The following is a 26,476-nucleotide window of genomic DNA, read 5'->3' on the forward strand; positions in this document are numbered from 1 at the left end:
ATGGTCCACTATCAATTGCTAGCAATCTCTCAGACTGGAGTAGGATTCATTGTTAGTTGCACTGAGGAACTTCGCTTTATATAAGTCTATGTTCTGGAAAACTTTTCCATATCGTTTTAGACGTCGAGTGATCTGTAAAGCATCTTAGGGCATCGACCAGCTACTATGGCGAGATGAGTCCCGGCGAATACAGATAGATGGTGTTAGAGTGTGCAATGATTTGCGGGTACGTAGAAATATACATTAACCTTGAGTTATTTACTCGGAAGCAGCAGCTCTGGTGTAGATGGCTTGCTTGGAGTGCTTGGAGACTGGCTTGATGATACCTTGGCTCTCCAAGTCTCTCAAAGCGATTCTAGCCAAAGAACCACCGATCTTCAATCTGTCGACTAGAACGGAGACGGAAACGTATCTGTAAGTTGGGACCTCCTTCAAGATTCTGTCGTACTTCTCTTGGTCCAAGATGACGGCGTGTTGAGCCTTGTCCTTGTGGGACTTCTTGGACCACTTCTTCTTGGACTTCTTACCACCGGCAAGAGCGGCAGCAGCTTTAGCAGCTTTAGACAATTGTTGCTTTGGAGGCATGATTTATTCTGGGTTCCGCAGTTAGTACTATAATCCCTTGGAAGACGAGAGTGATCGAACGGCGATCCTTGGTACGCTGGTGAATCAACGGATGCTCTTGACTGATACTGATAGTCACATACCCTAAATAAACTTTGGCTTGCGTCTCTTAATAACTCACTCGACGCCATAATGGGGACTCTCAGTTTGATACCTGATAAATGTCAAGCGTATTGTTGCGGTATGCAACAAAGCACGGCGGTTTGCGTGTTCTCCAGCTGTGGGTTCGCGACGGCGCGACGACGCGGTCCTGAAAAAGATAGTGTCTCGCAAAAAATGAAATGTACGGGTGTTAGGCTAGGTGTACGGATGCTGACAGTGCGATAGTCACCGTCACGAGTATTTGTGTTGATTGAACAATTGATCCAATGAGACGTATCGCAGTAACGCGGAAGCGATGGTGACGTCGCTCATCTATCAATGCTCTGCATAAGAGTTAAGAAAGACCGATTACCGGAAACATATAGATAGAATTAATTTCCCGAACATCAACCATCCGCGATAGTTTAATGGTTAGAATGGGCGCTTGTCGCGTGCCAGATCGGGGTTCAATTCCCCGTCGCGGAGAATTTTTTGCACCTCTCATGATAAAGCAACCTGTCTGGCAGGTCTGAAGTTCAGCTTGTTATGCTTCATCATATCGAGGCTGCTATGAAGACAGGCAGTAATGCCCAAGATAATTCTACCATCCAGATCGCGGCAAAAAGACAATGTGTTCCTGCAACCTTGGCTCGAAACACGCCTGGAAGAACGTCAAGACCGCACCTATGCTAGCCTCGCAGCATTGCAACCGCCCGTGTTCGGCTTCATTCCCAAGCTTTCGGAGAAGGAAATGGCAAAACCGCTCACGAGTGCGGAAATCCTAGGCAACCCGTGCCATTTTGTCAAGATCACCAAGTTCTACGGCGTGGATGCGTTCAACGTCTTTGCCTCGGTGAGGGACGATAGATATCAGATCCTTAGTTGAGTTCACACCCCGTTGCGTATCGGAATTCGAGCGGAGACACCGTTCCAGGATCACATGCGACACTGTTAACTCTTTATGTGTCATAGGCGACTGTAAATTGTTCTACAGAGAACGCTCGTACGTCTTGAAATATTACAAGCTAGACATCGCCAGTTTCAAAACTACAACCAATCGCACACTGCGAAGAGTACCAGTGCTCGTGGTGAACCAAATCTCGAGGTTCGAAATGGATCAAGTTGGCACTCTTGATCAGTATCCATTCATATATAACGTTCTTTGAAAGATTTCAGATCGTATATAATGCTACGTTCTTGTATTAACTAGCATATCTATACCGTTATAGAGTTGATACTGGCAATAGTAGCTTTAAGGCGATTTGGTAATCGGATTACTGCCTACTAGCGGTCTCTGAATTGTTCAATGGTGTCTGTCGTTTCCTTCTGCGACAGCAAGGGGAAGCCGATCTTGTCTAGGAGGTACAGAGACGATGTTTCATTGTCAGCGATTGACAAGTTTGCGACGCTACTGGCAGAATTAGAAGAGGAATCAAGCGTCGTACCACCCTGTTTGAGTCACAATGGGACATATTTTCTCTTTATACAGCATGAGGATCTTTACGTGGTGGCATTATCCACATCTTTGGCAACCAACGCTGCACAAGTCTTCACATTTCTACATAAGCTGGTTGAAGCTCTCGGTGACTACTTGAAGACTGTCGAGGAGGAATCGGTCAGGGATAACTTCGTTATTATATATGAATTGCTGGATGAGATGATGGATTATGGTATACCTCAAATAACGGAGACCAAGATGCTCAAGCAATACATCACTCAGAAATCTTTCAAATTGGTTAAGGCTGTCAAGAAGAAGAAAGCTTTGGCTAGACCGCCTGGGGCCTTGACGAACTCTGTCAGCTGGAGAGCCGAAGGGATTAGTTATAAGAAGAACGAGGCATTCCTGGATATCATCGAATCCATTAACATGGTAATGACGCAAAAGGGGCAGGTTCTTAGATCGGAAATCATCGGCCAGGTGAAGGTCAGATCTCGGCTTTCTGGTATGCCGGACCTGAAGCTCGGCATCAATGACAGAGGCATCTTCACGAGGGATTCAGACTCTGGTGAAGAACAGGTGGCCAAGCCACCAGGGAGCAGAAAATCAAATGTCGAGTTGGAAGACCTGAAGTTCCATCAATGCGTGAGGTTGAGCAAATTCGAGAACGAAAAAATCATTACATTCATCCCTCCCGATGGGGAATTCGAATTGATGAGTTACAGGCTAAGCACCCCAGTTAAGCCATTGATTTGGTGTGACGTAAATGTACAAGTGCATTCAAAGTCAAGAATCGAAATCCATTGTAGGGTAAAGGCACAGATCAAGAAGAAATCAATAGCAAACAACGTCGAGATTCTGATCCCTGTGCCCGATGATGCCGATACCCCTTCCTTTAAATATTCTCACGGTGTTATGAAATGGGTACCAGAGAAGAGTTCTATCCTTTGGAAGATAAGAAGCTTTTATGGTGGGAAAGAATATTCAATGGCCGCCCAAATGGGCCTGCCCTCGATAGCTGCCACAGAGAAACCAACGTTTAGAAGGCCTGTGCAGGTCAAGTTCCAAATTCCTTATTTCACCACATCTGGTATCCAAGTGCGCTATCTTAAGATCAACGAACCCAAGTTGCAGTACAAGAGCTATCCGTGGGTAAGGTATATTACGCAAAACGGGGATGACTACACGATAAGACTGAATTAAAAGAATAGAAATAATGAAGTATAATTTTTTTAATCGCATAGAAAAACCAGCTAATGGTTTGTCTGCTCAACTATTATAACAGATGCCGCGAACTCAAGGTGCCCCGATGGGCTCTATGTCGCGGAACTGCAGAGTATCTTTCGTAGTTACACATGGAACGCGGAACGACAGGGCACGCAGTGCCACGCTCTTGGTCTGATCAAAGCACGAAACGCAGTTGGTCTACAATTTGGCAGCCAACTCGAGAACTTCCTTTCTACCATCTTGTACGCTGATCTCTGGCGAAACTTTAACTCTTTTGTATTTCAACTTGCCATCAAAGAAGACCCAATGAGATCTGATTGTGCCTGACTGAGCAGTTTTCTTGGCACCCAGCTGACCGATCAAAATTCTCTTAGGATCGCTTAGCAGATCAAATGGAAGCTCTTGTTTGCTCTGAAACTTCTTTTGGGCGGACACGGAATCACCACTCAGACCAAATACGGCCGCATGTTCTTTCAACTCCCTGTAGTTGTCACGGAAACCACAGGCCTGGCGTGTACAGCCCGGAGTGCTTGCCTTAGGGTAGGCAAAGATAATTATGATCCTGTTTTCCTCAGCAACCTTCCTTAACGAAACGTCCTCTCCGTCCTGGTTCTGTAGAGTCACGTCAGGAACCTCTCCGCCAATATCTAATTCGGCCGACTGTGCAGTGGCATCTGAATCATTGGCAACGTCGGTCTTCTCTTTGTCCCTGCTCAACTTCCACAGTTCTTCATCTTTTCCGCTTGGAGGCTCATCCTCTCCGGCTGGCGGCTTTGTCGACTCCTCCCCTTCCTCTGGTGGTTTATCATCCCCATGGTTGGCAGATTTCGAGTCTTCACCCTTCGATTCATCTCTGGGCAAAGCCCAAAGCTTCTCATCCTTACTAGAAGTTTCATCTTCTCCTGCTGGAGGTCTGGTGGAATCTGCCTCTGATTCACTCGTCTTTGAGCCTCTTCTTCCCTTCCGGGCAGCAGGCTGTTCTCGTGGAAGCTTCCACAATTCCTCTCCTTCGCGACTGGGTGATTCATCCTCGCCTGCTGGTGGTTCAGTACTTTCTACATGTGTCTTGGATTCCTCAGATGATTTCTTAGCCTTTTTCAATGCTGGCTCAGCCATTTTCTGCCCTTCACTGCTTGAAGTGTCTCTCTTGCTTGCGGCAACCCTTGCCGAACGACGTAAATCAGCCATTGATGCTCCAATTCTTGCTTAAATAGTCTTTCCAAGCTCTTAAACGACCGATTGCCTCTTCGTTGGCTGTGGTGAGATCGCAGTTCTCCTTATATAACACCCCTTTGCCAGTTTGCACTGGCAAATTGCCAGCGAAGCGAGCTAATACTAACAATACGTAAACGAAGACAAAGAACGTTGGCCTTTTGCTGCCATTCTCAATTGAAATGGTAGCATTTCCAGAGAATTCGACGACGTCGATAAGCTGATCCCAAGCCTGTCGAGCGTTCCTGCTCACTACTGTAAATCCACGTTGACCTGATAAACGGATATGAGCATAGAATGCAGCCCGTTCCAGATACGATAGAATAAGATATATATAAACACAATGGATAACTAAATAATAACGAAAACCAGTCCCGGAAAATCCAAAGAGGAGAAAAAAAATTTGGGTCAGTGAAAATTGTGCGCGGACGCTTCAGTGTCGAGATCTTCTTCGTCTACGTAGCTGCGCTCACTGGCATCGTCATTTTCCTCGTCTTCGTCATCCTCGTCTTCGTTTGAGTATTGGTTGTGCGCGTCCAGATATCTCGCTATCGGTTGGTCGTTTCGACTGCTTTCATTATCAGTTGCACGAGCGTTTGCATCGTCTTGCTCGGCTTCGGATTGCTGAGCAGATTCAGCTTCAGCACGTTCTTGTGCTTCGATCTTCAGCTCGTGGAGGATGTCAAAGCATTCGGCAAGGAGTGCATTCAGAGTGCCTTGGCCCTCGGGTACGTTGCCGTCAGAATCGTAGAATTTCCCGTCCACACGCAGGTTGTCTAATGATGCGAGTTTCATCTGATACGGGTAGAGCTCCCTACCATTATTAACACCGCCCATTCTCTTCAGCTCCAGAAGACAACGGCGTACGGTAGATAGCTGATTGTGAATGGGCTGCAGGGACTCTGACACAGGTTCGGAACTCTCTAGCAGTTTATAAATGATAGCGTAAGATCTGCGCAGCAGGTAAAGAAGGATCGATTGTCCCTTGGAATCGCCGGATGCTGTAGGGAACTTACCGTTGACCCTCAGACCATCAATCTCGCCCAGCTGTTTCTGAAAAGTAAACAGATCGGTTTCTCGCAAAGTCCATCTTCTCGTGACAAGCAGGTTCTCTAAACTAGTCTTAATGTCAATGAGCTGTTCATAGATTGGTTGCAATTTCGCATCTAACTCGATTCCGCCGTTCTTCTGGTGCGACAGATCATTAATTAGATCATGACAATCGTCCAATAAACCGTTAAGCACGCCCTGTCCCTTCTCTTCCACTTCGTTTGTTTCCAACGACTTAAACTTGCCGTTCTCGTCACGGTGAGACTCCAACTCGGTTAATTCCTTTTCCAGCGCCCGGACTTTCTCTTCAACGTATTCCTGTGACATCAGATATTTTCCTTCCGTTTGCATATCCTTTTCAAGCGAAGGATTTGATTTCTTGGATGAAGCGGCGAGTGACAGTAGACCTCTTCTTATCTCAAACAGCTTCTCCATGATACTAGTCAAATGGGGATCGATCTCTTCCACTTTAGACTCTGTACTATGATATTCATCCAGACAGTGCTGTAACTTGGCGCGCAGCAGCAAATCCTCCTCGATCTTGTTCTTGTTTCTCTCTTCGTAAAACTCACGCTCTGCCTCCGGTAACTTCTCGTCTATAACCTCCAGATTTTCACCGAAGCTATCGCTCTTGTACGAGCTGTCCTCCACGATTTTCGAGATCTCCAGCAGCCTCTCTTTTATAGGCCTCAGATCGTGATGTGTGAACACATTGGATTCATTCAGATGCTCGAGCAGCCTTTGAACCGTTGACAGGGACGCATAAGTGGCAGGTGCCGAATTTTTCAATCCGACAGTGAGGAAGCAAAGCGACAACAATTGGAATACATCATCAAGCACAGAGTCCACACGATTATGCAACTCTGAGCTGTGGATTAGGGTAGTTGCACTATTCGAAGGCGTGTCGTGACTATTTTTCCTTATCTCATCCAGCTCCCTAACTTTGGTCAACACCTGTTGGTATATCGTCTGCACCTCCTTAGAGTTTAAATACTGTCTCCTGTTCTGTTTCAACTGCCCCAATAGACTTCTCACCCCTAACAGATAGTTCAAAATCTTCTCTTCTTCCTCGGGAACATCCTGCGGATGTTGAGAATTCGATGCAATCGCTGACATCTGCAATATATCGATTCGATTCGATTACCTCCGACTCTTAACTCGCTGATCGAGTTTCTCCTCCAGCTGAAATGAAGTTACGACGGAGACCCACTGTTGATATAAGACCGCAGCGATAGTCTCTTACGACGAAAGGTGGTAGTAAGAATTTTTAGTGAGAAGTTGTATTCGCAGATAACTCTTGAGCTGGCTCCAGGAAGAGCCAGATCTTGAGCTGGATCCTTGTCCCCAGTATGTAGTTATCCGGCTGTTGGTAAGGGCTCTTGAAATTCCCTCTGTGCCAGCAGTATTCAGCTTCCGGAAGTATCCCGCTCTTTTTTATCACTCAAAATTGATGGTAACCCTATGCTAGGGCGGTCTCACTGAAAGACTGGAAGATTCAATTGATGGTTACAGTTCAATCTATTTATGGTGTTACTCCGGTAATCCTTTATGTCGTCCCTTTGCTCGTAGGAGGACTGATAAACTAAAATTCAAAAATGATTATACTAATAACGGTGCGGTAATTCATGGAAAAAATGGCGATGTCAGTCCTCATCGGGGTTCACGACTGTCAGGATCTTGGTGCTTGCGGTGTTCGGGGCGTGTAGAATGGACCCGTTGCTGATTCGTCTTGAGTCGTCGAACGGGTTTGCGTGCGAGATTACTCTCGTAGTGTCCTCGAATGAGCCCGAAGAGGGCAGGTTGTTTAGAGAGGCCGACGAGCTGCCGTGGTGGACCGACTTGTCGCCGTACTCGACGGGCTTTATGGCTTCTTGGTACTCTTTCTCCATCCTCTCCTGTTCGCGTTTCTTGTTGATGTGTCTGAGTGTCAGCAGCACGGCGGCGCCTATCACCAGGGCTCCGGCGACTCCGCCGACGACGCCGCCGACTATTGCGCCGATGTTGGCTTTCTTCTTGGATCCGCTCTTATCGCTCTGACTTACGTCTGTGGCTGCAGTGGGCATTCCCTGCTTGCTGGTGGTTATCGTACTGGTGACGTAGACAGTGGAGCCGCCATCCGTTTGGACGTTGGTGACGTAGACCACCGACTCGGTGGTGTGGGATATGAGACTGGACGAACTTGTTGGTGCGGTTGTCGTGGTTGTTGAGGGTGACGGCGAGGATGAGGAAGAGGACGATGACGACGATGACGACGCGCTCGTCGAGCTACTAGACAATGTGCTGGACGTACTCGATGTGCTCGATGCAGACGACGAGGAAGAAGACCCAGAAACCTCAACAGCAGAGCCTCCGTTTGCCGGAATCGCGTAAACCGAAAACGCATTAGTTCCCCCACACATCTCCGACGGATAGCCCAGACATGGCCCGTCACATCCATTCGAAGGACTCTCGCTATTGGCTGGGTTATCGTTACCACAATAACAATCGCTTCTATTCTTCAGTGCAAAATACTTGTAACCTTTCCCTGCGCACTGTTCGTTACAATATCCACTCGTCTGGTACTGGTATGAATCATCAAATGTGAACGAAGAAGGTATAGATGCAAAACATTGGAACCCTTCAGCGACTCGGCCTAACAGCCACATTGCTAGTAAAAGTGAATTGCTGCTTCTAATAGAAAGCATCGCTGGAAGCACCACAGGACGGGAAAAAAAGGTCTAGTGAACGGGTTCGCTATTTCTTCGAAGCTCTCATAAAGATTCGAAACCTCTCACCGCTCGAGAACACCAATGATGATACAAAGAGGCCTGTTACGTTCTTTATTGATTTCACTGAATGCCAGTAGTCAGCAATATATGACGATTTATTGTCTTATCTTCTATTCTTCGTGGATCGCGAGATCTAATGTGCTGAAACAAGATTCAGTCGTTCTGGATGACACTCTGGGAGCCTGATCGCCGCGTATTTTACCGGCTGAGAGCTGAGGAACCTAAGAAATGGACTATGCTTGGAAGGGTTCTCGCAGATGATGGATGAGGAATTATGTGGCAACTATGGTCGAGGTTGAAAAGGCACTTTTGGTGTTCAGTTTTCGTCTTTGCATGGCCAGACGGCGCGAAAACGATTCGAGATTTTCGCGTCATTTTTAAGGTGGGAAATGTGGTGTTGCTCACCGGCTGTTGGGCAATCAATTGCGCTATTCGCTCGATGGAACCTGTAAGTGCAATTTGAGGTAGATGTCAAGTGAGAGATGGTGATCATCTTCTGCGGTGTTGGTTGATAAAAAAACGATCGCTCCTAATTGCTATCCGATGTAGTGTAACGGCTATCACACCACGCTTTCACCGTGGAGACCGGGGTTCGACTCCCCGCATGGGAGTTTTTGATATATTTTTGATTTCTCTGGGCTTACAGGTATTGAATGATTGCTGCTTTCGAGATCGCTGGGCTTGCAAGCTGGTAGTTACGCTGGTGGTGGTCAGTTGTCAGGCATTCTAGGATGCCGGAGAAGGTTTTTATCTCCTCTGATGGCGAGTTCTGCGACCGAAATGGCAATGCGATAGTATTAAGGGGAGTTAACCTCGACCCAATTACAAAGATCCCAGCATGCCCCTACTTGCCAACTCACACACCAGTTGACGAAAGCAGTTACTATGAGAATGCAGATGAGGTGAGCTTTGTGAATCATCCTCTTCCTTTAGAAGATATTGAGGAGCATATAAACAGATTGAAATCGCTGGGCTACAACTGCATAAGGTTTCCCTTTACGTGGGAAGCTTTGGAGCATCAGGGTCCTGGGAAATACGATTTCGAGTATATTGATTATGTGATAAAAGTCCTCAAAAAGATTGGTTCAATTGGGGGACTGTATGTGTACCTGGACCCGCACCAGGACGTGTGGTCAAGGTTCTGTGGTGGTTCAGGTGCGCCACTTTGGACTTTGTATGCAGCAGGCTTCAATCCCCGTCATTTCAACGCTACTGAGGCGGCCGTGCTGCATAATCATTATTCTGCAGAGGGGGAGGCGTATCCAAAAATGTTATGGCCGACAAATTACTTCAAGCTTGCGTGCCAGACAATGTTCACGTTGTTCTTCGCTGGCAAGGACTTTGCTCCAAAGTGCCAGATCAATGGGGAAAATATTCAGGACTACTTGCAGAATAGATTCATTGACGCGGTCATGGTCCTTTACTCGAAAATTCAGGAAAAGGCACCCGAGCTGTTCGCGGAAAACTGTATCATTGGCCTTGAGACAATTAATGAGCCAAATTGTGGTTATTTTGGAGAAAGAAACCTTGAGCAAGTTCCTAGAGACAGAAATTTGAAGCGTGGTTCTACGCCTACGGGATTTCAGAGCTTTCTTTTAGGAGAGGGTCATGCCGCTCTAGTGGAGCAATACGATATCTCAATCTTTGGCCCCACTAAAATTGGCACTAAGGAAATTGACCCAAAAGGTACAAGCTGCTGGCTTACCAATGAGGAGCGGGCACAACTCGACTCACGATACGGATGGCAAAGGGCGGCGTCATGGTTGCCGGCTCAATGCATCTGGAAGCTCCACGGCGTTTGGGCAGAGAATGAAGGTGGGCCAACTTTACTGCGTAAAGATTACTTTGCGTATGTGGCTGAAAGCCCGCTGTCCCCTGTCAACGATGTTTATTTCAGTCATCATCAATTTGTCAGCTTTTACAAACGTTTCCAAAGGGCGTTTAGAAAGATCGATAAAGAGTCGCTATTGTTTATGCAGGGGCTAGTGTTCAAGCAACCACCCCAGCTGAAAGGCTCAGATTTGATAGACGACAGAACTGTCTATTCATGTCATTTTTACGATGGCATGTCGCTGATGTTTAAAACGTGGAACCGAAAGTTTAACGTGGATACTTTCGGCATCGTTCGTGGTCGATACTTTAATCCGGCTTTCAGTGTTGTTCTAGGAGAGACGAATATCAGAAAATGCCTGAAAAGGCAGCTTAGAGAAATGAAACAGGAAGTTAAAGACGCCTTAAGCATACCTTGCTTCTTCACCGAGATAGGTATGCCATTTGACATGGATAACAAAAGGGCTTACAAAAATGGGGACTTCTCCTCACAGATTTCGGCGGTAGATGCTCTGCAAGCGGCTCTAGAGGGTGAAAATCTCTCCTATAGCCTCTGGTGCTACTGCTCGAAGAACTCACATGAATATGGCGATGAGTGGAATAACGAAGACTTTTCCATCTGGTCGTCGCAACACAGTAATCAACGCCTGGAAGCCGAGACACCTCGTTTAGAAGCTAGCGACTTTGTTACATTGACGGAGAACCTGGAACTCGATACACCGCCATGCGCTAGAAAGAATAAGCTTGATTTCAGTGGCATTCGCGTCCTCGACGCAGTCCTAAGACCTTTTCCGATTAAGATTCACGGTAAATTCATTGACGCGAATTTTGACTTACCAGCTAAGACATATAAGTTAGAGATAGCGGCACGGGCCGATGCTGAAATTTCACCGGATGCGCATTCCTTTATATTTCTGCCTCAGCACCATTTCCCGCTGGGAAGAATCACTATCAATTCTTCATCAGGCGTTTTCGCTTATCATCAAGATTATCAAGTATTGAAATGGTTCCACAGCTCTGGAAAGCAGTGGTTAACAATCTCTTTGATAGATGCAGATTCTAGAGCTCCAAGCCCTAATTGTACAATCTCTTAAATAAGGACATTTATCAAAGATACCATTTATTTACGCATGAGAATCGATTAGAACTCAAGAGACGTATCACCTTCTTCAGCACGTTCCCTCTTCGTTGTTCCCATTTCATGCTTCATAACCTTGTTTACATGATCCTGAAAGACGTCGATAAACGGTTGCAAGCTCGTCTTGTTTATGTTATTCCCATTATCTTCCATTTCTTTCTGTAAATCCATCAATCTGGGCGCTTGATCGGGAGAAAAGTCCGCATCGATCGGCACGCACACCTTGCCTGTTGAAGGATGTATACAAAATGGGGACTTCAACAAGTGGATAGTCTGCTTCGTAACTTCTATATCGAGCTTTGGATACAGTGTGGCAATGATTAAGTCTGCCTTGCATTCACGAAGCCTTAAGATGTAGTCCTGTTTCCTGTTAATCTTGACGTCCTTCGATGCTACCAAATCGATGTCGTTCCATTTATCCTGACTTGATCTGCCTGGATTTTCTGTCCAGTATCTCATCAGCGCCTCTATCAGATTCTTATCGTGAAGGCTAGGAAGTAGTGTTTCGAACGCCCGGTTGTCGTCTTGCCACGGATTTTGCTCCTCCAGAATGATGTTAGCAAAATGAGGTTTAAGCAATTCGAGCGACCGGGCCAGATGTGGATGGTATGGTCTCTTCAAAGAGAGTCGCTTGTCCGCATTTCTGTCTCGCACCACATTCACATAATCCAGAACATTACGTCTTTGCAAGTCATTGAGAATACGCGCTCGTCTATCACTGACCCAGCAGTGAGCACCACGTCTGCCGGAGAACACCCAGATAAAATCCTCGTACGCGAAATCTTCCTTCAAAGTGGTGTTTACAACACGCATGGCAAGAGTAATGAACTTCCAGCACTTCTCACACACTTGTGCTCCTGAACAACAAGTTCTGAACGTATCATAGTCATCCATATCGATATCAAAAACCAGTTCTTTCTCCAGAGGCTTCATTTCGGTTTTCAACAACGAATCCCGCTCCCTAGGTGCCTTGCTGTAAGTGGCTCCGATCTCAAATCTATCAGGATTCGCCTTCTCAATAGCAGCTTTAAACTCCTGAACTGAAGTGAAAGAGTTATACCTCTTGTACGCTCCGGACCTGAACGCCATTGCAAATTCCCTATTGATGATATCTCTGCCCGCCTTAGGTGAATGGTTCAACCAATTAAAGATGACTTTGAATGGGAACATATGCTGATAGTAGTACTGCATATCCGAGAGACTAGGTGTCTTGAATTGGCTGGTTGCATTGTTCTCTGGACCGGATCCATCCATTCTACCTCAAGCTGCTGGTATTGGCTGGTTTATCGAACCAATCGAGCCGTCTGGACTAGTTGCTACCTGCTTCATCACTACTATGCTTTTGACGCGTCTTCGCGTCCCCTCGTCGACCGTGACCGCGCTAGCTGAAGACAATGCGTCTAACCATTCCATCTTTTTGAGATGGCCGATGGCCTTTAGGATCCGGTAGCATGGCTAGGGATCGAGGAGGCTTCTGAAGCCCATTATTTCATCGCTTAGTCTTTCGTTTTAGTCAACCGGCTCACAACCGCCGCAGTTGGAAGGAAGAAAGAACCAAGCACTGAGCCTATGCAAACCACACTGGTGGACGCAGAGTAACTCCAACTTGAATGTTTACACGCTTTACGTTAGTGTATATGAAAGGTCTAGCTTTAAAGGGCCTTTAAGTTTGTTGATGTTTATGAAAGTTACCCGGCCTGGGCGCAATAAGGTGGCAAAAACTATAGAAAAGGCCTGGGGAAATGGTAGAAAGGACAGATCAGAAGGCGCTGTGAGGTGAATTGAAGGCCAATCGCGATCGGTATGGATATTATATTGGGTATAAGAGTGCAGGACGCTGTGGTGCTGGCTACTTCGAAGGCAGTGACCCGGGGGATATCGGTTTTGAAGGATTCAGATGATAAGACTAGAGTTTTGTCGCCACACACGCTGATGAGTTTCAGTGGTGAAGCTGGTGATACTGTGCAATTTGCAGAGTACATTCAGGCAAACATGCAACTGTATTCGGTGCGGGAGAATATGGAATTGTCGCCACACGCGACGTCGAGCTTTGTGAGACAAGAGCTAGCTAAATCGATTAGATCGAGGAAACCGTACCAGGTGAATGTGTTGATTGGGGGATACGACACGAAAGCGGGTAGACCAGAGTTGTACCAGATTGATTATCTGGGGACCAATGTGGAGCTGCCCTATGCTGCACACGGATACGCGGGATTCTACACCTTCTCGCTGCTGGACCGCCATTACCGCCCGGATATGACGCTGGCGGAAGGTTTGGAGCTGTTGAAGAAATGTGTCGAGGAATTGGACAGGAGAATGCCGGTCGATTTCAAGGGAGTAATAGTGAAGGTGGTCGACAAAGAAGGTGTCAGGCAACTCGACGACATCAATTAGACGGACAACCGGGATTGGATAGACAGAGAGCATCGGCAGAAGGGAACGACTCAGCTGACTGTATCCTAACTTAGGATCTCTAAGTAGCATTCGACATCACGTATAACGATTCTGTATTAGCTGCTTGCATAGATCATCGGCGAATTGCACTATTCACACAGAGACATTTGCGACTAACTTCGTCCTGGGCTATCGATGTCCCATGAGTTATCTGAGATTTTAGGTACGGAGGATGCTGTAGTTATCGATTTTGTTCTGAGTATCAAGTGTCAATCTAAGAATGCTCGCGATTTCGAGCAAAAGATAGAAGCTCTGGACGTCGGTCTATCGCGAGACGCTATTCATCAGGTATGGAAACTGCTCTCGAGGGTTGGAGCGGCCAGCGAGCCGAAACTGGAGGTCGCCAGGATACTGCGGGATTCTATCGCGGTCGATGACCAGGTGGTAGTAGATTTTATAATCAATACTGCTGGCCATTGCAAGACGTTGGAAGAGTTCCAAAAGCGTCTGAGGGATATGGATTGTGGTATAAGTGAGGCTGTTGCGTCGGAAATTTATCGTAAAGTAAAGCCCCGGAGCACTTTGGCTTGCGATCATGGTTCCATGCCTACAATGAAGCAAGAAGAGTCACGCAAACCTGAGTTGGCAGACTCGAAATCCAAGCTGGATGAGTTTAAGGGGAATTTGCTTACGACGTCTGCGATAGATCTAGATGTTTCGCCTGTCTTAGGCAAAATTTATCGAGGAAGCGTGAAAAATATCACTGCGTTTGGCTGCTTTGTGCAGCTTATGGGCGTCCGGGGGGCGAAATGCGATGGTTTGGTTCATATCTCAGAGATGGGTACCGCTAGAGTACGAACACCTCGAGATGTCGTTCGAGTGGGCCAGCAGGTCTTCGTAAGGGTTCTGAAAATACAGTCTAATGGCAAAATCTCTCTGAGTATGAAGAACATTGATCAATTTACCGGTGAAGAGATATTCGAAGAAAAATTTGATCAACCACCAGAAGCCCGGGGAAGGCAATCCACCAGGTCTGTTAGCCATCGATCCGATATCAGAGGAGCTGAAAGACGACCTCTCACATCTCCTGAGAGATGGGAAATCAAGCAACTGATAGGAAGTGGAGCGGCTTCTATCGAGGATTATCCCGAGCTCAACCACGACGTCGGAAAACAACACACAGAGGTCTCAGGATCATTGGTGCATAAAAGTGACGGGAGTGCAGAAGCTATAGAAATTGAAATGAATTCAGACGATGAGCCGGCTTTCCTGAAAGCTCAGCTTGAGAAAGGCGTTAAAAAGTATGAGCCGCCAAAAACTGCAAAGGTGCCCAAAGGTACGTTGAATCGAGTGGCAGTCAATGGTTCACAGCTTATGAAGTCTCACCGGGAGGAGAAGGCCAGGCTGAAAAGAGAGATTGAGCAGCAGATAAGGAAGAAACGTGCCGAAGAAGATCCAACCAAGAATGCAAGGGATGATAGAAGAGAAGTTGAGGGGCTTCGCCAGCAGCTGATAGTTACAGAATGGGAGAGGAGTAGGATGCAAGAGGACATTAGATATGGTAAGAGGGAAACGCGGCCCATCAGCGCTCAGCGCCAGTCTTTGCCGGTTTATAAGATGAAATCTGAATTACTGCAAGCTGTGCAGGATAACCAGTTTCTTGTGATTGTTGGAGAAACAGGATCCGGTAAAACAACACAAATCACACAGTATCTCAATGAGGCAGGTTACGGCTCTCGCGGTATTATAGGATGTACGCAACCACGGAGAGTTGCTGCAGTATCCGTCTCCAAAAGGGTTGCGGAAGAATTTGGATGCAAGCTGGGCGCAGAAGTGGGTTATACAATTAGATTCGAGGATAATACATCTCCACAAACCCGTATTAAGTACATGACGGATGGTATGCTGCAACGAGAGGCTCTGCTTGACCCAGTAATGTCAAAATATTCAGTCGTGATGCTGGACGAGGCTCACGAAAGAACAGTTGCAACCGATGTTTTATTTGGTCTATTGAAAAAAGCGGCGCAAGATAGGCCTGACCTGAAGATAATCGTTACATCTGCGACGCTAGATGCTGCCAAGTTTTCTGAGTACTTTTGTCAGTGTCCCGTCATAAAAATTCCGGGGAAAACATTCCCGGTCGAAGTTCTGTATTCTCAAAATCCGCAAATGGACTACATTGAATCTGCTTTAGACACTGTTATGGAAATCCATATCAATGAAGCCCCCGGAGATATATTAGTATTCTTAACCGGGCAGGATGAAATTGACTCTTGCTGCGAAATTTTGTATCAGCGTGTCAAAACTTTGGGGGATAGCATCGGAAAGCTCTTGATATTACCTGTTTATTCAGCTCTCCCGAGCGAAGTGCAATCCAAGATCTTCGAGCCCACTCCAGAAGGGACTCGTAAAGTGGTCTTTGCTACAAATATCGCTGAAACATCTATCACAATCGATGGTATTTACTATGTGATCGACCCAGGTTTCGCGAAAATGAATACATTCAATCCTAGGATTGGTATGGAGCAATTGGTTGTTTCACCAATCTCTCAGGCTCAAGCCAACCAAAGAAAAGGCCGCGCAGGTAGAACGGGCCCTGGCAAATGTTACCGACTGTATACTGAGTCTGCATTTTACAACGAGATGCTTCCCAACACAATCCCAGAGATCCAGCGACAAAATCTTGCAAATACCATTTTAATGCTGAAAGCCATGGGTATCAGCGATATTCTTAGTTTCGAGTTCATGGATCGTCCACCAAAGAATCTGATGCTACGTGCTTTAGAAGAGCTTTTCAATCTGCAAGCATTGGACGATGACGGTGTTTTAACTGAGTTAGGGCTGCGTATGTCTCAGTTTCCCATGGAGCCCGAGCTTTCGAGGGCGCTACTTTCGTCGATCACCAATAACTGTTCGGAGGACATAATTACCATCATTTCAATGCTATCGGTGCAAAGTGTCTTTTACCGACCAAAGGACAAGTATCAGGAAGCTGACAATAAAAAAGCTAGATTTCACCATCCTTTAGGTGACCATCTAACCCTATTGAATGTTTATAACCGGTGGCAGCAGGCCCATTGCACTGAACAATTTTGCTCGCTAAATTATCTACACTACCGGCATTTAAGACGGGCAAGGGATGTGAGAAACCAGTTAGTCGCTTTATTCAATCGATTCCATTTACCAGTCAAAAGCGGCCATGGTGATCCAGATTCGATCAGACGTGCATTAGTAGCCGGATTTTTCATGAACGCTGCCAAGCGTGATTCGCAAGTCGGCTATAAAACCATATGTGGTGGTACAGCGGTTGGTATCCATCCTTCTAGTTCGCTCTTCGGTAAAGAGTACGAATATGTCATCTACCACAGTTTGGTTTTGACGAGCAGAGAGTACATGGCGCAAGTAACAGCAATTGACCCAAGTTGGCTGTTGGAATCGGCTCCGCATTTTTACAAAGCTGCCGATGAAGACAGTCAATCACGTAAGAAGGCTAAGATTGCACCATTGCACAACAAATTTGCAAAAGATCAAAACTCATGGAAACTGAGTTCCATTCGACAGTCCCGCGAAAGAGCACTGGGTACCAGGAGATGAATCTGTCGAGTTAATAGGTAATCTAATCGTTTAAATAATATACTCAAGATTTTTAAGGCTTTTCGCTATGTTGATGCTGGATCGTTTAGGTGAAAAGCTGAGTAAAGTTCATCCAAACGGCTCTCCAAATGACAGAACATTAAATCATCCAATACAAGCTAACTTGCTCCAAGTTGGTTAGTCTCTAAAAATCGGAAAGAATGCTGAGTCCTTTGCCGAAGTTAGCAAGAAATGCCAAGGTTGCAGTAGTCGGCAGCGGTGTGTCAGGCCTGATGTTCAGCTACTTTCTCGCTAAGTTGAGGCCTGACATCCAGATCAACTTGATTGAGTCTCATGATAGGACCGGTGGCTGGATAAAGTCTTGGCACACCAATGATCAAAACAATAAGCCTGTTATGTTGGAACAAGGTCCTCGCACACTTCGAGGTGTCTCTGATGGTACAGTTCTAATCATTGATACGTTAAGAGATCTGGATAAAGCATCAGCTGTACAATGTGTGCGCAGTGACTCTGAGGCAAACAAGAAATTCATGTTGGGAATTGATGATAAACTCGTTAAAGTACCTGAGTCGCTTGGAAGCGCTTTTGAGTTTCTATTAAATCCGCTCAGCAAGGGCCTAGTCACTGGTTTGTTGGGTGAGCCATTTAGGAAAGCCCCAGATCATCCAGGTCAAGATGAAACCGTGAGTTCCTTCTTGCGTCGAAGGTTCGGCAATGATTACGTCGGCAAGAACATTTTGAGCGCTATGTTTCACGGCATCTACGGTGATGATATCAATCATATGAGCGCCAAAAGAACCATGCGGAAGCTCTGGGATTTAGAGCAGGAATATGGCTCGATAATGAGAGGTTTCTTCCAGAAAAAGCCTGGTAGCGATAAAAAGCCGACTCTCTCACCACTGTTAAGCCAATACCGGCAAGCTTTCGGTAAAGACGAGACAAGTTTATTGAATCTGTCTAGCAGCTTGCGAAAATACCCAATGCTAGGCTTGAAAGGGGGCCTCGAAACATTTCCTAACGCCGTTAGACAAAGTCTCAACAACTCGCCGAATGTGAACGTCTTATGTGGCAAACAGGTTTCCAGTATCCAACGCAGCGCCTCCCAGGAGGGCTTCAACCTTCAGCTCTCTTGCGGCGAAACGATGACCGGTCTGGATCATATCCGACTTACGCAGACCCCCGCAAGAATCTCAACAATGCTTGCGGCTGACAACCAAGAACTAGCCCAAAACCTGGCAAGGATCAAGGCGAATGATATCATCCTCGTAAATTACTATTTACCGGGACAAGATGTCATTGCAAAGAGATATCGCGGCTTTGGATATCTGTGTCCGCAGGCCAACCGCAACCCACAAAACCTTCTAGGGGTTATATTCGACTCCGTCATCGAAAGGAGCTTCGAGCCTGTATTCACGGATACCTGCGCTACGACCAGGTCCCAAACTGCCTATACAAAACTCACAGCTATGTTGGGAGGCCATTACTTATATCAAAACGGTGAGAAAAACCTACCGTCGAGCGAGCTGACTATTCGGTCCGTGAAGGATGTCTTGAACTCGCATCTGGGGATATCACAGGAGGCTTTAGATCAAGGCCTCTGGGCAGTTACCGTTGCCAAGAGCTGCCTGCCTCGTTTTTCCGTCGGCTACGACGACTGGCAGTCTTCGGTTGAGCAAGAATTGGCCAAATCCTACGCCGGCGCGATCTCGGTCGGTGGGATGGGCTTTGCCAAGGGACCAGGAGTCCCAGACGTTATAGCTGATGGTCTTGAAGATGCTATAAAGCTGGCATAACTTTTGACTAGCATTTGACGTATATAGTGATACGGCTATATAAACTTTTTAGCGCTGAAGTCCCTGACAACAACATCCAAAACACTTAGACGACCTCAAGATACCGATCTGGAGAGAACCAGGTTAGTTTGAGTCATTCTGGAATCTTCAGAGAGTAGTCCGATGGCTGGACCCGCTCGAAAGAAGCGGAAACTCTCTTCGAAATCGAAGATGGAGAAAGCCGCCGTGCCTTCTGCGAGCACTTCTGTTGAACCGAAACATACACTTTACATTAATAATTTACCTGACCATATTCCTGTTACAAGATTAAGAGCCAATCTATACTTTTTGTTTTCCATCTACGGTGAAGTTATCAAGGTCTCTGTCAACCCCCGAAAACGGCGGGGCCAGGCGTTCATTACGTTGAAATCCGTCGACGAGGCCAATTTGGCCATGATATCGCTTGACAAGGAACCCTTCTTCGGTAAGTTGTTGAACGTTAGTTTTAGCATGAAAGAGACAACTAACGTCTGAGGTGCTTATATTGGGCAGACGTTCGGCGTTAAAAACACTAGCCCCGCCATTGACTTGGGGTAGAAGAAAATGAATGTTCAGTCGCATGACGGCTGCGACTGAACAAGACATATATATAGCGCGACCCATGGGTTGAATTGTCCAGCGACCATCCATTTGTCTCCTTGGCGGAGGCCATTCTAACGATGGAAACTACATGTACCTTAACTGAACTGGTGGAGACGGATCCCCGGTACAGAAAGCTGAAAGAGAAGCTCAGCTGCTACCAGAAGGGATCTGATGAGTATTTGGCAGCTTTTGTGGATGGGCTCCCTCTTACGCAATACCCTACGTATGGAACTTTTTTGAAGAAACAGGGTGTAGCGGTTCCCGGATCGCAAGAGGATGGCTATAGTCCGATCTTCAGAAACGCACTTTCGCCAGATAAGCTGATATCCTGTGTCGACGAGAGGCTTGCCACTCTGTATGACCATTTCATGTTTTCGGTAAGGAGATGGCCGAAGAACGATTGTTTAGGGTACAGGCCCTTTGACAGTGCGACAGGAAAATTCCTGGATTATTATCACTTTCTCTCCTTCGAAGAGGTCGAGAGAAGAAGCCGTCACATCGGCGGTGGTATCATGTCATTGGTCAATGTGAAAAGGAAGAAGCCTTTGAATTGCAACGATTTTATGGTAGCGATTCTCTCCTACAATCGAGTTGAGTGGATGCTAGTGGATCTGGCTTGCCAGATGTATTCATTGGCAGATACTGCTCTATATGAAACCCTGGGAGCGGAAACATCGCACTATATCATGAATTTAACTGAAGCACCTGTCTTGCTATTCGCACAGGTCAACATGAGAAAAGTTATTGATCTGTTGCCTCGACTTGAGCATGTGAATACATTGATCTGTCTGGAGGATCTCGACGACAGCGAGCTGCGTTTATTCAGTGAAGCTCTGCTCCCGTTGTCCACTAACTCAAAAGGTGAGACGATTTCCTTGTTTTCATTAAGGCAAGTGGAAAGGATCGGCATGCTCAATGAATTGCCCGTAATCCCACCAACTCCGGATTCGCTGTACACTGTGTCATTCACGTCAGGTACAACAGGCATGCCCAAAGGCGTTGAGATGACTCATGGAAATGCAGCAGCAGGTATAGCATTCACATTCTCCGCCATGACTGCGTCACTAGCAAAAAAAAACAAACAACTCCATAACATGTGTTTTCTGCCACTAGCCCACATCTTTCAAAGGATGTTAGTTTCTTTTTCGCTATCAGTTGGTATGGGCCTAGGCTTTCTGCACGCGCCCGACCCTTCTGTATTGGTTGAAGACATGAAGATCTTGAAGCCAGATATTGTTGCCCTGGTGCCCCGAATCCTAACAAGAATGGAAGCGGGTATCAAAAACTCCCTCGAACAGTCGTGCGCGACAAAAGCCGTTGCTGACAGCATATTGAGCTCAAAGAAAGCGCGATTGCTGGCCCATAATGGACAGGACGATTCCTTAATGAATCACTTAGTGTACCAGAAACTGCTTATCAATAAGATTCGGGACTCGCTAGGCTTAAGTAATGGATCGTACCTCATCACTGGTTCTGCTCCCATATCTCCGGCGACTTTGGTTTTTTTGAGAACAGCGCTAGACATTGGTATGAGACAAGGATACGGACTAACCGAAACATTTGCTGGCATTTGCATGAGCGAGGCGTACGAAAAGGATCCCGGCTCATGCGGCGCAATAGGTTGTGCCGCAGAATGCAGACTGAAATCTGTGCCTGAGATGGGATACGACGCTGCAGATCTAAAAGGTGAACTACAATTGCGGGGCCCCCAAGTCTTTAGCAGTTATTACTTAAGACCCGACGAAACAGCAGCCGTGCTAGACGAAAAAATGTGGTACTCAACTGGAGATATAGCTTCGCTTGATAACAAGGGACGCCTGCGTGTCATTGATCGAGTCAAAAATTTCTTCAAGTTATCTCAGGGAGAATACATTGCGCCTGAAAAGATCGAGAACGTTTACCTATCTTCATGCCCATTGATCACGCAAGCATTTGTTTATGGTGATTCTTTCAAATCATATCTTGTGGGCGTCATTGGCGTCGACCTGGACTCCGTGAGGAAAGCGCTGTCCGCCAAATACCCCGCAATGAAAGATCTGCCAGCTGGTCAAGTCATTGAATCCTTGAATATCAACAAAGATCTGAAGAGGCATTTCCTGTTCATTCTCAATAGATACACAAAGAATTTGCAAGGATTTGAAAAGCTTCACAACGTCTACGTTGGGTTGGAGCCCCTGAAATTAGAAGACGAAGTCATCACGCCGACACTAAAGATCAAACGTGCCAACGCATCAAAACATTTCAAGCCCATACTCAATGGCTTATACGATGAAGGATCTCTCATCAATGGCGCGAAGCTTTGACATCGGAGTCGTCGCCATCAAAGTGCGGTTACAATGCTAAACCTGACAATGCGTAGCTAATCATAGCGTGTGTCCAGCTACTGACTGTTCTTTAATACAAAAGCTGGCTTCACTACTAAATATTCATTATGACCTTTATGACCTTTAATTACCGATGCTCTTGCAAATCATCACTTCCGACGTCTTGTTTATTGCAAGCCTAAGATTTGTGCCAGATGAAGGGCTGACGCGTGAAACAACACTTGACGTGACAGCATACTGATCATCCAAAGGGCTCCTGGTAGCATTCCAAGCTAGTCCAGTACCTACAATGAGCGGTATTGGTGAATCCCGTACGGAGCTTTTAAATTGGCTGAATGACCTACTGCAGCTAAACTACAGAAAGATTGAGGAATGCGGCACCGGGGCTGCTTACTGCCAGATAATGGATTCAATATATGGGGATCTTCCGATGCATAGGGTTAAGTTCAATGCTACCGCAGAATATGAATTTCAAACCAATTATAAGGTTTTACAGAGCTGTTTCACTAAGCACCATATCGAAAAGACCGTCTACGTAGAAAAACTGATTAGATGCAGGTTCCAAGACAACCTAGAGTTTCTGCAATGGCTGAAAAAGTACTGGGTTCAGAATAAAGATGACAGTCCGTACGATGCAGAGTCACGAAGGAAGTACAGGGTTGCGTCAACGGGTTCAAATACAGCAGGTGGCCCAATCAATCTGGCAAAGAGGCGGACTAGCGGATATTCAAGCTCGCTATCGAGTGGCAATTCCAGCACCTCGAATTTTGGCAGCAGCAGTACAAGTAGGACGCCGTATGGAGTAAATCGAAGAGTGTCGAACGAACAAGTGCTTGGACTGCAGGCGGAGTTAGCACAAGCACAAGACAAAGTAGCGTCGCTAGATAAGGAGGTCGGAACTTACAAAGACGCGATGAATATCATGGAGAGAGAACGAGATTTTTATTTTGGCAAGTTGAGGGACATCGAGATCTTGGTGCAATCCACTCAGGATCTCATCAGCGAAGGCGTGTACAACAGCGGTAACGATGATCTGAGCAAGATCTTGAATAAAGTTCAGCAGATCTTGTATGCTACAGAAGAGGGTTTTGAGGTCAACCATGCGGGGACTGATAAAGATATGGAGGATAATCAGCTGGCGCCAAATGAATCGACTGGTCTGAAGCTTTTTTCGGATCAGACTCAGCAAGAAATACCTGCACATAATTTGATCATCGATGAAGAGACGTTCTGAACATCGGGCCTTCTACATGGAATGAGCTGATATTTGACTGAGCGTAATTTCATTGCGTTATGTGACATAAGATATATACATGAATGATTTCTTCCTAATATTGTTATCAAAGTATTAGTTCATAAGCTAATTGGATGCAGGGGCAGTGTCGTCTATTTTCTTGTCATTCTTGGGATCCAGATATTTCTCAAAGGCTTCATTTCTTTCCTGGAACGGCCTGGGGCCTAGTAGTCTGATCATGTCTTCCCTTGTGATTGACTCCTTTGCCAGTAATTCCTTTGCCACTTTATCGACTTTCTCCAAATTTTCCGTGAGAAGTTTCTTACATCTCGTGTGTGCTTCCGTAACAATCTTTTTTACCTCTAGATCAATATTTCTGGCAGTCTTATCACTGAATGGCTTATTGACTTGGAACCCGCCATCATTTTCGTCGTAGGAGACGTAACCGACTTTACGAGACATACCTAAAGCGGTCACCATGGAATTAGCCATTTGAGTAACTTTCTTAAAATCATCGTGAGCTCCACTTGTCACTGATGGAAAATGCAATTCCTCTGAGACGCGTCCACCGAGTGCCATGATCATTCTGTGTTGAAATTGTTCCTCACTGACTAAGTATTGATCTGGCGGTAAGTATTGAGCGTACCCCAGCGCACCTTGGCCGCGAGGAATAATACTCACTTTCAACAATGGATCTGCGTATTGCAAGAACCAACCGCAAACCGCGTGGCCAGCTTCATGGTATGCCACAGTCTTCTTTTCTTCTGGAGATAAGACCTTTGACTTTTTCTCCAAACCAGCAATCACTCTTTCGATGGCTTGCTCGAAATGATGTAATTCAATGCAGGGATCATTATGTCTGGCGGCTATAAGGGCCGCCTCATTGCACGCATTTGCTATGTCAGCTCCAGTAAAACCAGGGGTCAAAGCGGCTAGCTTACCAGCTAATCCTTCTGAATCGGATGTTGTAACTGTAAATTGTTTATCTAAATTCAATTTCTTCAAATGAACCATGTAAATGGCTTTTCTGCCTTCAACGTCAGGCGCATCAATCTGAATATGTCTGTCGAATCTACCAGGTCTCATCAAAGCGGGATCCAAAACGTCAGGTCTATTCGTACCGGCCAGAACAACAACTTGATCTGTGGTACTGAAACCATCCATTTCTACCAGTAATTGATTAAGAGTCGCTTCCCTTTCATCGTTGGCACCTCCCATAGCACCACCTTTGCCTCTCTCCTTACCGATAGCGTCAATTTCATCCACAAAAATTATTGATGGAGCCATTTTTCTTCCTTGTTCAAATAAATCACGAACTCTAGAGGCACCCACACCGACAAACATTTCGACGAATTCGGAACCGGATACTGATAGGAAGGGAACACCTGCTTCGCCTGCTGTGGCCTTAGCCAGTAAAGTCTTACCCGTACCAGGGGGACCTGATAGGATAGCACCACGAGGAATTTTGGCACCCAATGCAGTATACTTATCAGGGTTTTTCAAGAAATGAACAAATTCCATAATTTCCTGCTTTGCTTCATTGCAACCAGCAACATCTTTGAATTGCACCTTAATGTCAGTTTCCTTGTTAAACAACTTAGCTCTTGACTTACCGACACCAAACATCCCACCGAATGGACCACCTCCGGCTCCGCCACCACCGGCTCCACCTCCAACTCTTCTTGTTATGAAATAAAGACCCCCAAGTAGGATAACTGTTGGTAAGAAAGGTAGCAAATATTGAAAAATTGAAGCACGATCCACGTAGCTGATTGGGATTCTATCCTCAGGTGCAATCTTTAAATCGTCCTGCAAAGATTCCATTTGTTCTTCAAACGTATCAACAGAACCTATGGTGAATGCAACAATTACAGGACCTGAAAAAGCACCGAAAAACCCACTTTGCTTGAGCCCATTCTCTGCAGTAGCCTGAGGCAGCAACTCTGCTTCTACCAGAAACTTATTAACGACGTAAAGTCTTTTAACCAGGCCTTTCTCCAAATATTTGGTCTTAAACTCTTGGAACGTTAGAGGTTGTTGTTCTGGGTTTTCGGAGTTGGTGGAACTCCCAATTAGGTTTAAAAGAGCAATAGAACCAATTGTCAAGTAGATGGTCTTTGCAAATTCCTTGGATTTGAAATAGTCGCCCAAATTCTTGTACTCTGGTTCATCCTGATCGTTCTTCTTTTTTCCTTCCTCCTTTTCCTTACCGTCTGGTGTCTTGTTGTCATTCTTTGAGCTATCAAACCTATGTGATGTGAAATGGAAAGATCGCGATAGCGATAAAGATCTCACACAGCCTCTGCTATTGCAATGTCGCTGTAACAGCGTGCTCGACCGCTGCGACCACATTGTAGTAATCAGGCGACTCATTCTTATATTCGAGCCTTACTTTGTCTATTTCTCTACGCTGTCAAAATATAACCTCTTTGTTCTCCTGCTCTATCAAGCGATTCTCAAGCTTCAAAATTTCGCCACCGTTTGAGCACGTGACCATCTTCCAGACTTGGTTCGACTCTTGGCGGCTATTTCAACCCGCGTTTCAGCGGGTGGCGAAAAGCTCTTAAAGCACGCTGCTCCAGCGTCCAGCTCGCCAAACAGTTGTAAGGACGGCGGTCTCCTTACCTGGACCCAACAGCTGCTTCTTCTACAGCCACCTCTGAACTGCTCGTCTTCATCCTCAAGCAGCAGCTGGATCTGCGAATCACTCGACAGGGCAAACCCACGTGGCACATCTTCGTATGCCTCTCTTTCATTAGGTTGCAACTTGTGCCTCATCTTGTCCATGTAACGTTTAAATCGAACCGACACACGGCGTCTTCGACGGCCCTTGTGCTTCACCACCATCGTGCCTACTGTTCTCCATACAAAGGAGTACAAAGAACCAGAATGAGGAGCGGCAACCTTCTTTATAAGCCCGACTGAAGTGACACAAAAACAAACCCACCTCGGCGGCTATCCAAAAAGAAAAGAATTCCCGCTTTCGGATGCGGGTAACCCCCTTTGCCGCGCACTGACAAACTTCTTCGGCTCAGGCATTAGTTCCGAGAATGGGTCTCACGCCTAAAAGGTGCCTCCGCGCTTCCGCGGCTCGGGCCGCGGCCTAACCGCGTTCCGGTCATACTTACTAATCGCCGAATCGTAATAG

At 46.2% G+C, this 26,476-nt stretch overlaps 15 protein-coding genes and 2 non-coding genes across 17 annotated transcripts; 11 read left to right on the forward strand and 6 right to left on the reverse strand.

The window, feature by feature from the left end:
- Nucleotides 1-258: 258 nt before the first annotated feature.
- RPS25A (40S ribosomal protein eS25) lies at nucleotides 259-585 on the reverse strand (the record flags this gene model as incomplete). Its single annotated transcript, XM_037283015.1, has 1 exon — nucleotides 259-585. One exon carries the CDS (start codon nucleotides 583-585, stop codon nucleotides 259-261), a length of 327 nt encoding a protein of 108 aa, XP_037138911.1.
- Nucleotides 586-1,119: 534 nt separating this feature from the next.
- HG536_0Ctrna4D lies at nucleotides 1,120-1,191 on the forward strand. The gene has a single exon. It is a non-coding gene; the product is annotated as a tRNA-Asp (tRNA).
- Nucleotides 1,192-1,291: 100 nt separating this feature from the next.
- On the forward strand, nucleotides 1,292-1,871 carry EST3 (telomerase subunit EST3; the record flags this gene model as incomplete). The annotated part of the gene is given in 2 exon segments (XM_037283016.1): nucleotides 1,292-1,585; nucleotides 1,587-1,871. Coding segments are annotated over 2 exon segments (579 nt in total).
- A 140-nt stretch (nucleotides 1,872-2,011) lies between these two features.
- Nucleotides 2,012-3,346, forward strand: APM1 (Apm1p; the record flags this gene model as incomplete). Its single annotated transcript, XM_037283017.1, has 1 exon — nucleotides 2,012-3,346. One exon carries the CDS (start codon nucleotides 2,012-2,014, stop codon nucleotides 3,344-3,346), a length of 1,335 nt encoding a protein of 444 aa, XP_037138913.1.
- Nucleotides 3,347-3,568: 222 nt separating this feature from the next.
- DOT5 (thioredoxin peroxidase DOT5) lies at nucleotides 3,569-4,558 on the reverse strand (the record flags this gene model as incomplete). The annotated part of the gene is made up of 1 exon (XM_037283018.1): nucleotides 3,569-4,558. The coding sequence occupies one exon, from the start codon at nucleotides 4,556-4,558 to the stop codon at nucleotides 3,569-3,571; it is 990 nt and encodes a 329-aa protein (XP_037138914.1).
- Nucleotides 4,559-4,990: 432 nt separating this feature from the next.
- Nucleotides 4,991-6,748, reverse strand: CUB1 (Cub1p; the record flags this gene model as incomplete). Its single annotated transcript, XM_037283019.1, has 1 exon — nucleotides 4,991-6,748. One exon carries the CDS (start codon nucleotides 6,746-6,748, stop codon nucleotides 4,991-4,993), a length of 1,758 nt encoding a protein of 585 aa, XP_037138915.1.
- Nucleotides 6,749-7,275: 527 nt separating this feature from the next.
- Nucleotides 7,276-8,316, reverse strand: SLG1 (Slg1p; the record flags this gene model as incomplete). Its single annotated transcript, XM_037283020.1, has 1 exon — nucleotides 7,276-8,316. One exon carries the CDS (start codon nucleotides 8,314-8,316, stop codon nucleotides 7,276-7,278), a length of 1,041 nt encoding a protein of 346 aa, XP_037138916.1.
- Nucleotides 8,317-8,939: 623 nt separating this feature from the next.
- Nucleotides 8,940-9,011, forward strand: HG536_0Ctrna4E. Its single transcript has one exon. It is a non-coding gene; the product is annotated as a tRNA-Glu (tRNA).
- A 120-nt stretch (nucleotides 9,012-9,131) lies between these two features.
- On the forward strand, nucleotides 9,132-11,324 carry EGH1 (hydrolase; the record flags this gene model as incomplete). Its single annotated transcript, XM_037283021.1, has 1 exon — nucleotides 9,132-11,324. One exon carries the CDS (start codon nucleotides 9,132-9,134, stop codon nucleotides 11,322-11,324), a length of 2,193 nt encoding a protein of 730 aa, XP_037138917.1.
- A 47-nt stretch (nucleotides 11,325-11,371) lies between these two features.
- PRI1 (DNA primase subunit PRI1) lies at nucleotides 11,372-12,622 on the reverse strand (the record flags this gene model as incomplete). The annotated part of the gene is made up of 1 exon (XM_037283022.1): nucleotides 11,372-12,622. The coding sequence occupies one exon, from the start codon at nucleotides 12,620-12,622 to the stop codon at nucleotides 11,372-11,374; it is 1,251 nt and encodes a 416-aa protein (XP_037138918.1).
- Nucleotides 12,623-13,171: 549 nt separating this feature from the next.
- Nucleotides 13,172-13,762, forward strand: PRE1 (proteasome core particle subunit beta 4; the record flags this gene model as incomplete). The annotated part of the gene is made up of 1 exon (XM_037283023.1): nucleotides 13,172-13,762. The coding sequence occupies one exon, from the start codon at nucleotides 13,172-13,174 to the stop codon at nucleotides 13,760-13,762; it is 591 nt and encodes a 196-aa protein (XP_037138919.1).
- A 195-nt stretch (nucleotides 13,763-13,957) lies between these two features.
- Nucleotides 13,958-17,356, forward strand: PRP22 (DEAH-box ATP-dependent RNA helicase PRP22; the record flags this gene model as incomplete). The annotated part of the gene is made up of 1 exon (XM_037283024.1): nucleotides 13,958-17,356. The coding sequence occupies one exon, from the start codon at nucleotides 13,958-13,960 to the stop codon at nucleotides 17,354-17,356; it is 3,399 nt and encodes a 1,132-aa protein (XP_037138920.1).
- Nucleotides 17,357-17,556: 200 nt separating this feature from the next.
- Nucleotides 17,557-19,149, forward strand: HEM14 (oxygen-dependent protoporphyrinogen oxidase; the record flags this gene model as incomplete). Its single annotated transcript, XM_037283025.1, has 1 exon — nucleotides 17,557-19,149. The coding sequence occupies one exon, from the start codon at nucleotides 17,557-17,559 to the stop codon at nucleotides 19,147-19,149; it is 1,593 nt and encodes a 530-aa protein (XP_037138921.1).
- A 162-nt stretch (nucleotides 19,150-19,311) lies between these two features.
- MSL1 (U2 snRNP complex subunit MSL1) lies at nucleotides 19,312-19,662 on the forward strand (the record flags this gene model as incomplete). The annotated part of the gene is made up of 1 exon (XM_037283026.1): nucleotides 19,312-19,662. One exon carries the CDS (start codon nucleotides 19,312-19,314, stop codon nucleotides 19,660-19,662), a length of 351 nt encoding a protein of 116 aa, XP_037138922.1.
- Nucleotides 19,663-19,847: 185 nt separating this feature from the next.
- FAA2 (medium-chain fatty acid-CoA ligase FAA2) lies at nucleotides 19,848-22,073 on the forward strand (the record flags this gene model as incomplete). The annotated part of the gene is made up of 1 exon (XM_037283027.1): nucleotides 19,848-22,073. One exon carries the CDS (start codon nucleotides 19,848-19,850, stop codon nucleotides 22,071-22,073), a length of 2,226 nt encoding a protein of 741 aa, XP_037138923.1.
- Nucleotides 22,074-22,383: 310 nt separating this feature from the next.
- On the forward strand, nucleotides 22,384-23,328 carry BIM1 (microtubule-binding protein BIM1; the record flags this gene model as incomplete). Its single annotated transcript, XM_037283028.1, has 1 exon — nucleotides 22,384-23,328. One exon carries the CDS (start codon nucleotides 22,384-22,386, stop codon nucleotides 23,326-23,328), a length of 945 nt encoding a protein of 314 aa, XP_037138924.1.
- A 126-nt stretch (nucleotides 23,329-23,454) lies between these two features.
- AFG3 (AAA family ATPase AFG3) lies at nucleotides 23,455-25,701 on the reverse strand (the record flags this gene model as incomplete). Its single annotated transcript, XM_037283029.1, has 1 exon — nucleotides 23,455-25,701. The coding sequence occupies one exon, from the start codon at nucleotides 25,699-25,701 to the stop codon at nucleotides 23,455-23,457; it is 2,247 nt and encodes a 748-aa protein (XP_037138925.1).
- Nucleotides 25,702-26,476: the final 775 nt, after the last annotated feature.

Source organism: Torulaspora globosa, chromosome 3, assembly GCF_014133895.1.
Source record: "Torulaspora globosa chromosome 3, complete sequence".
NCBI classification, from domain to species: Eukaryota; Fungi; Ascomycota; class Saccharomycetes; order Saccharomycetales; family Saccharomycetaceae; genus Torulaspora; species Torulaspora globosa.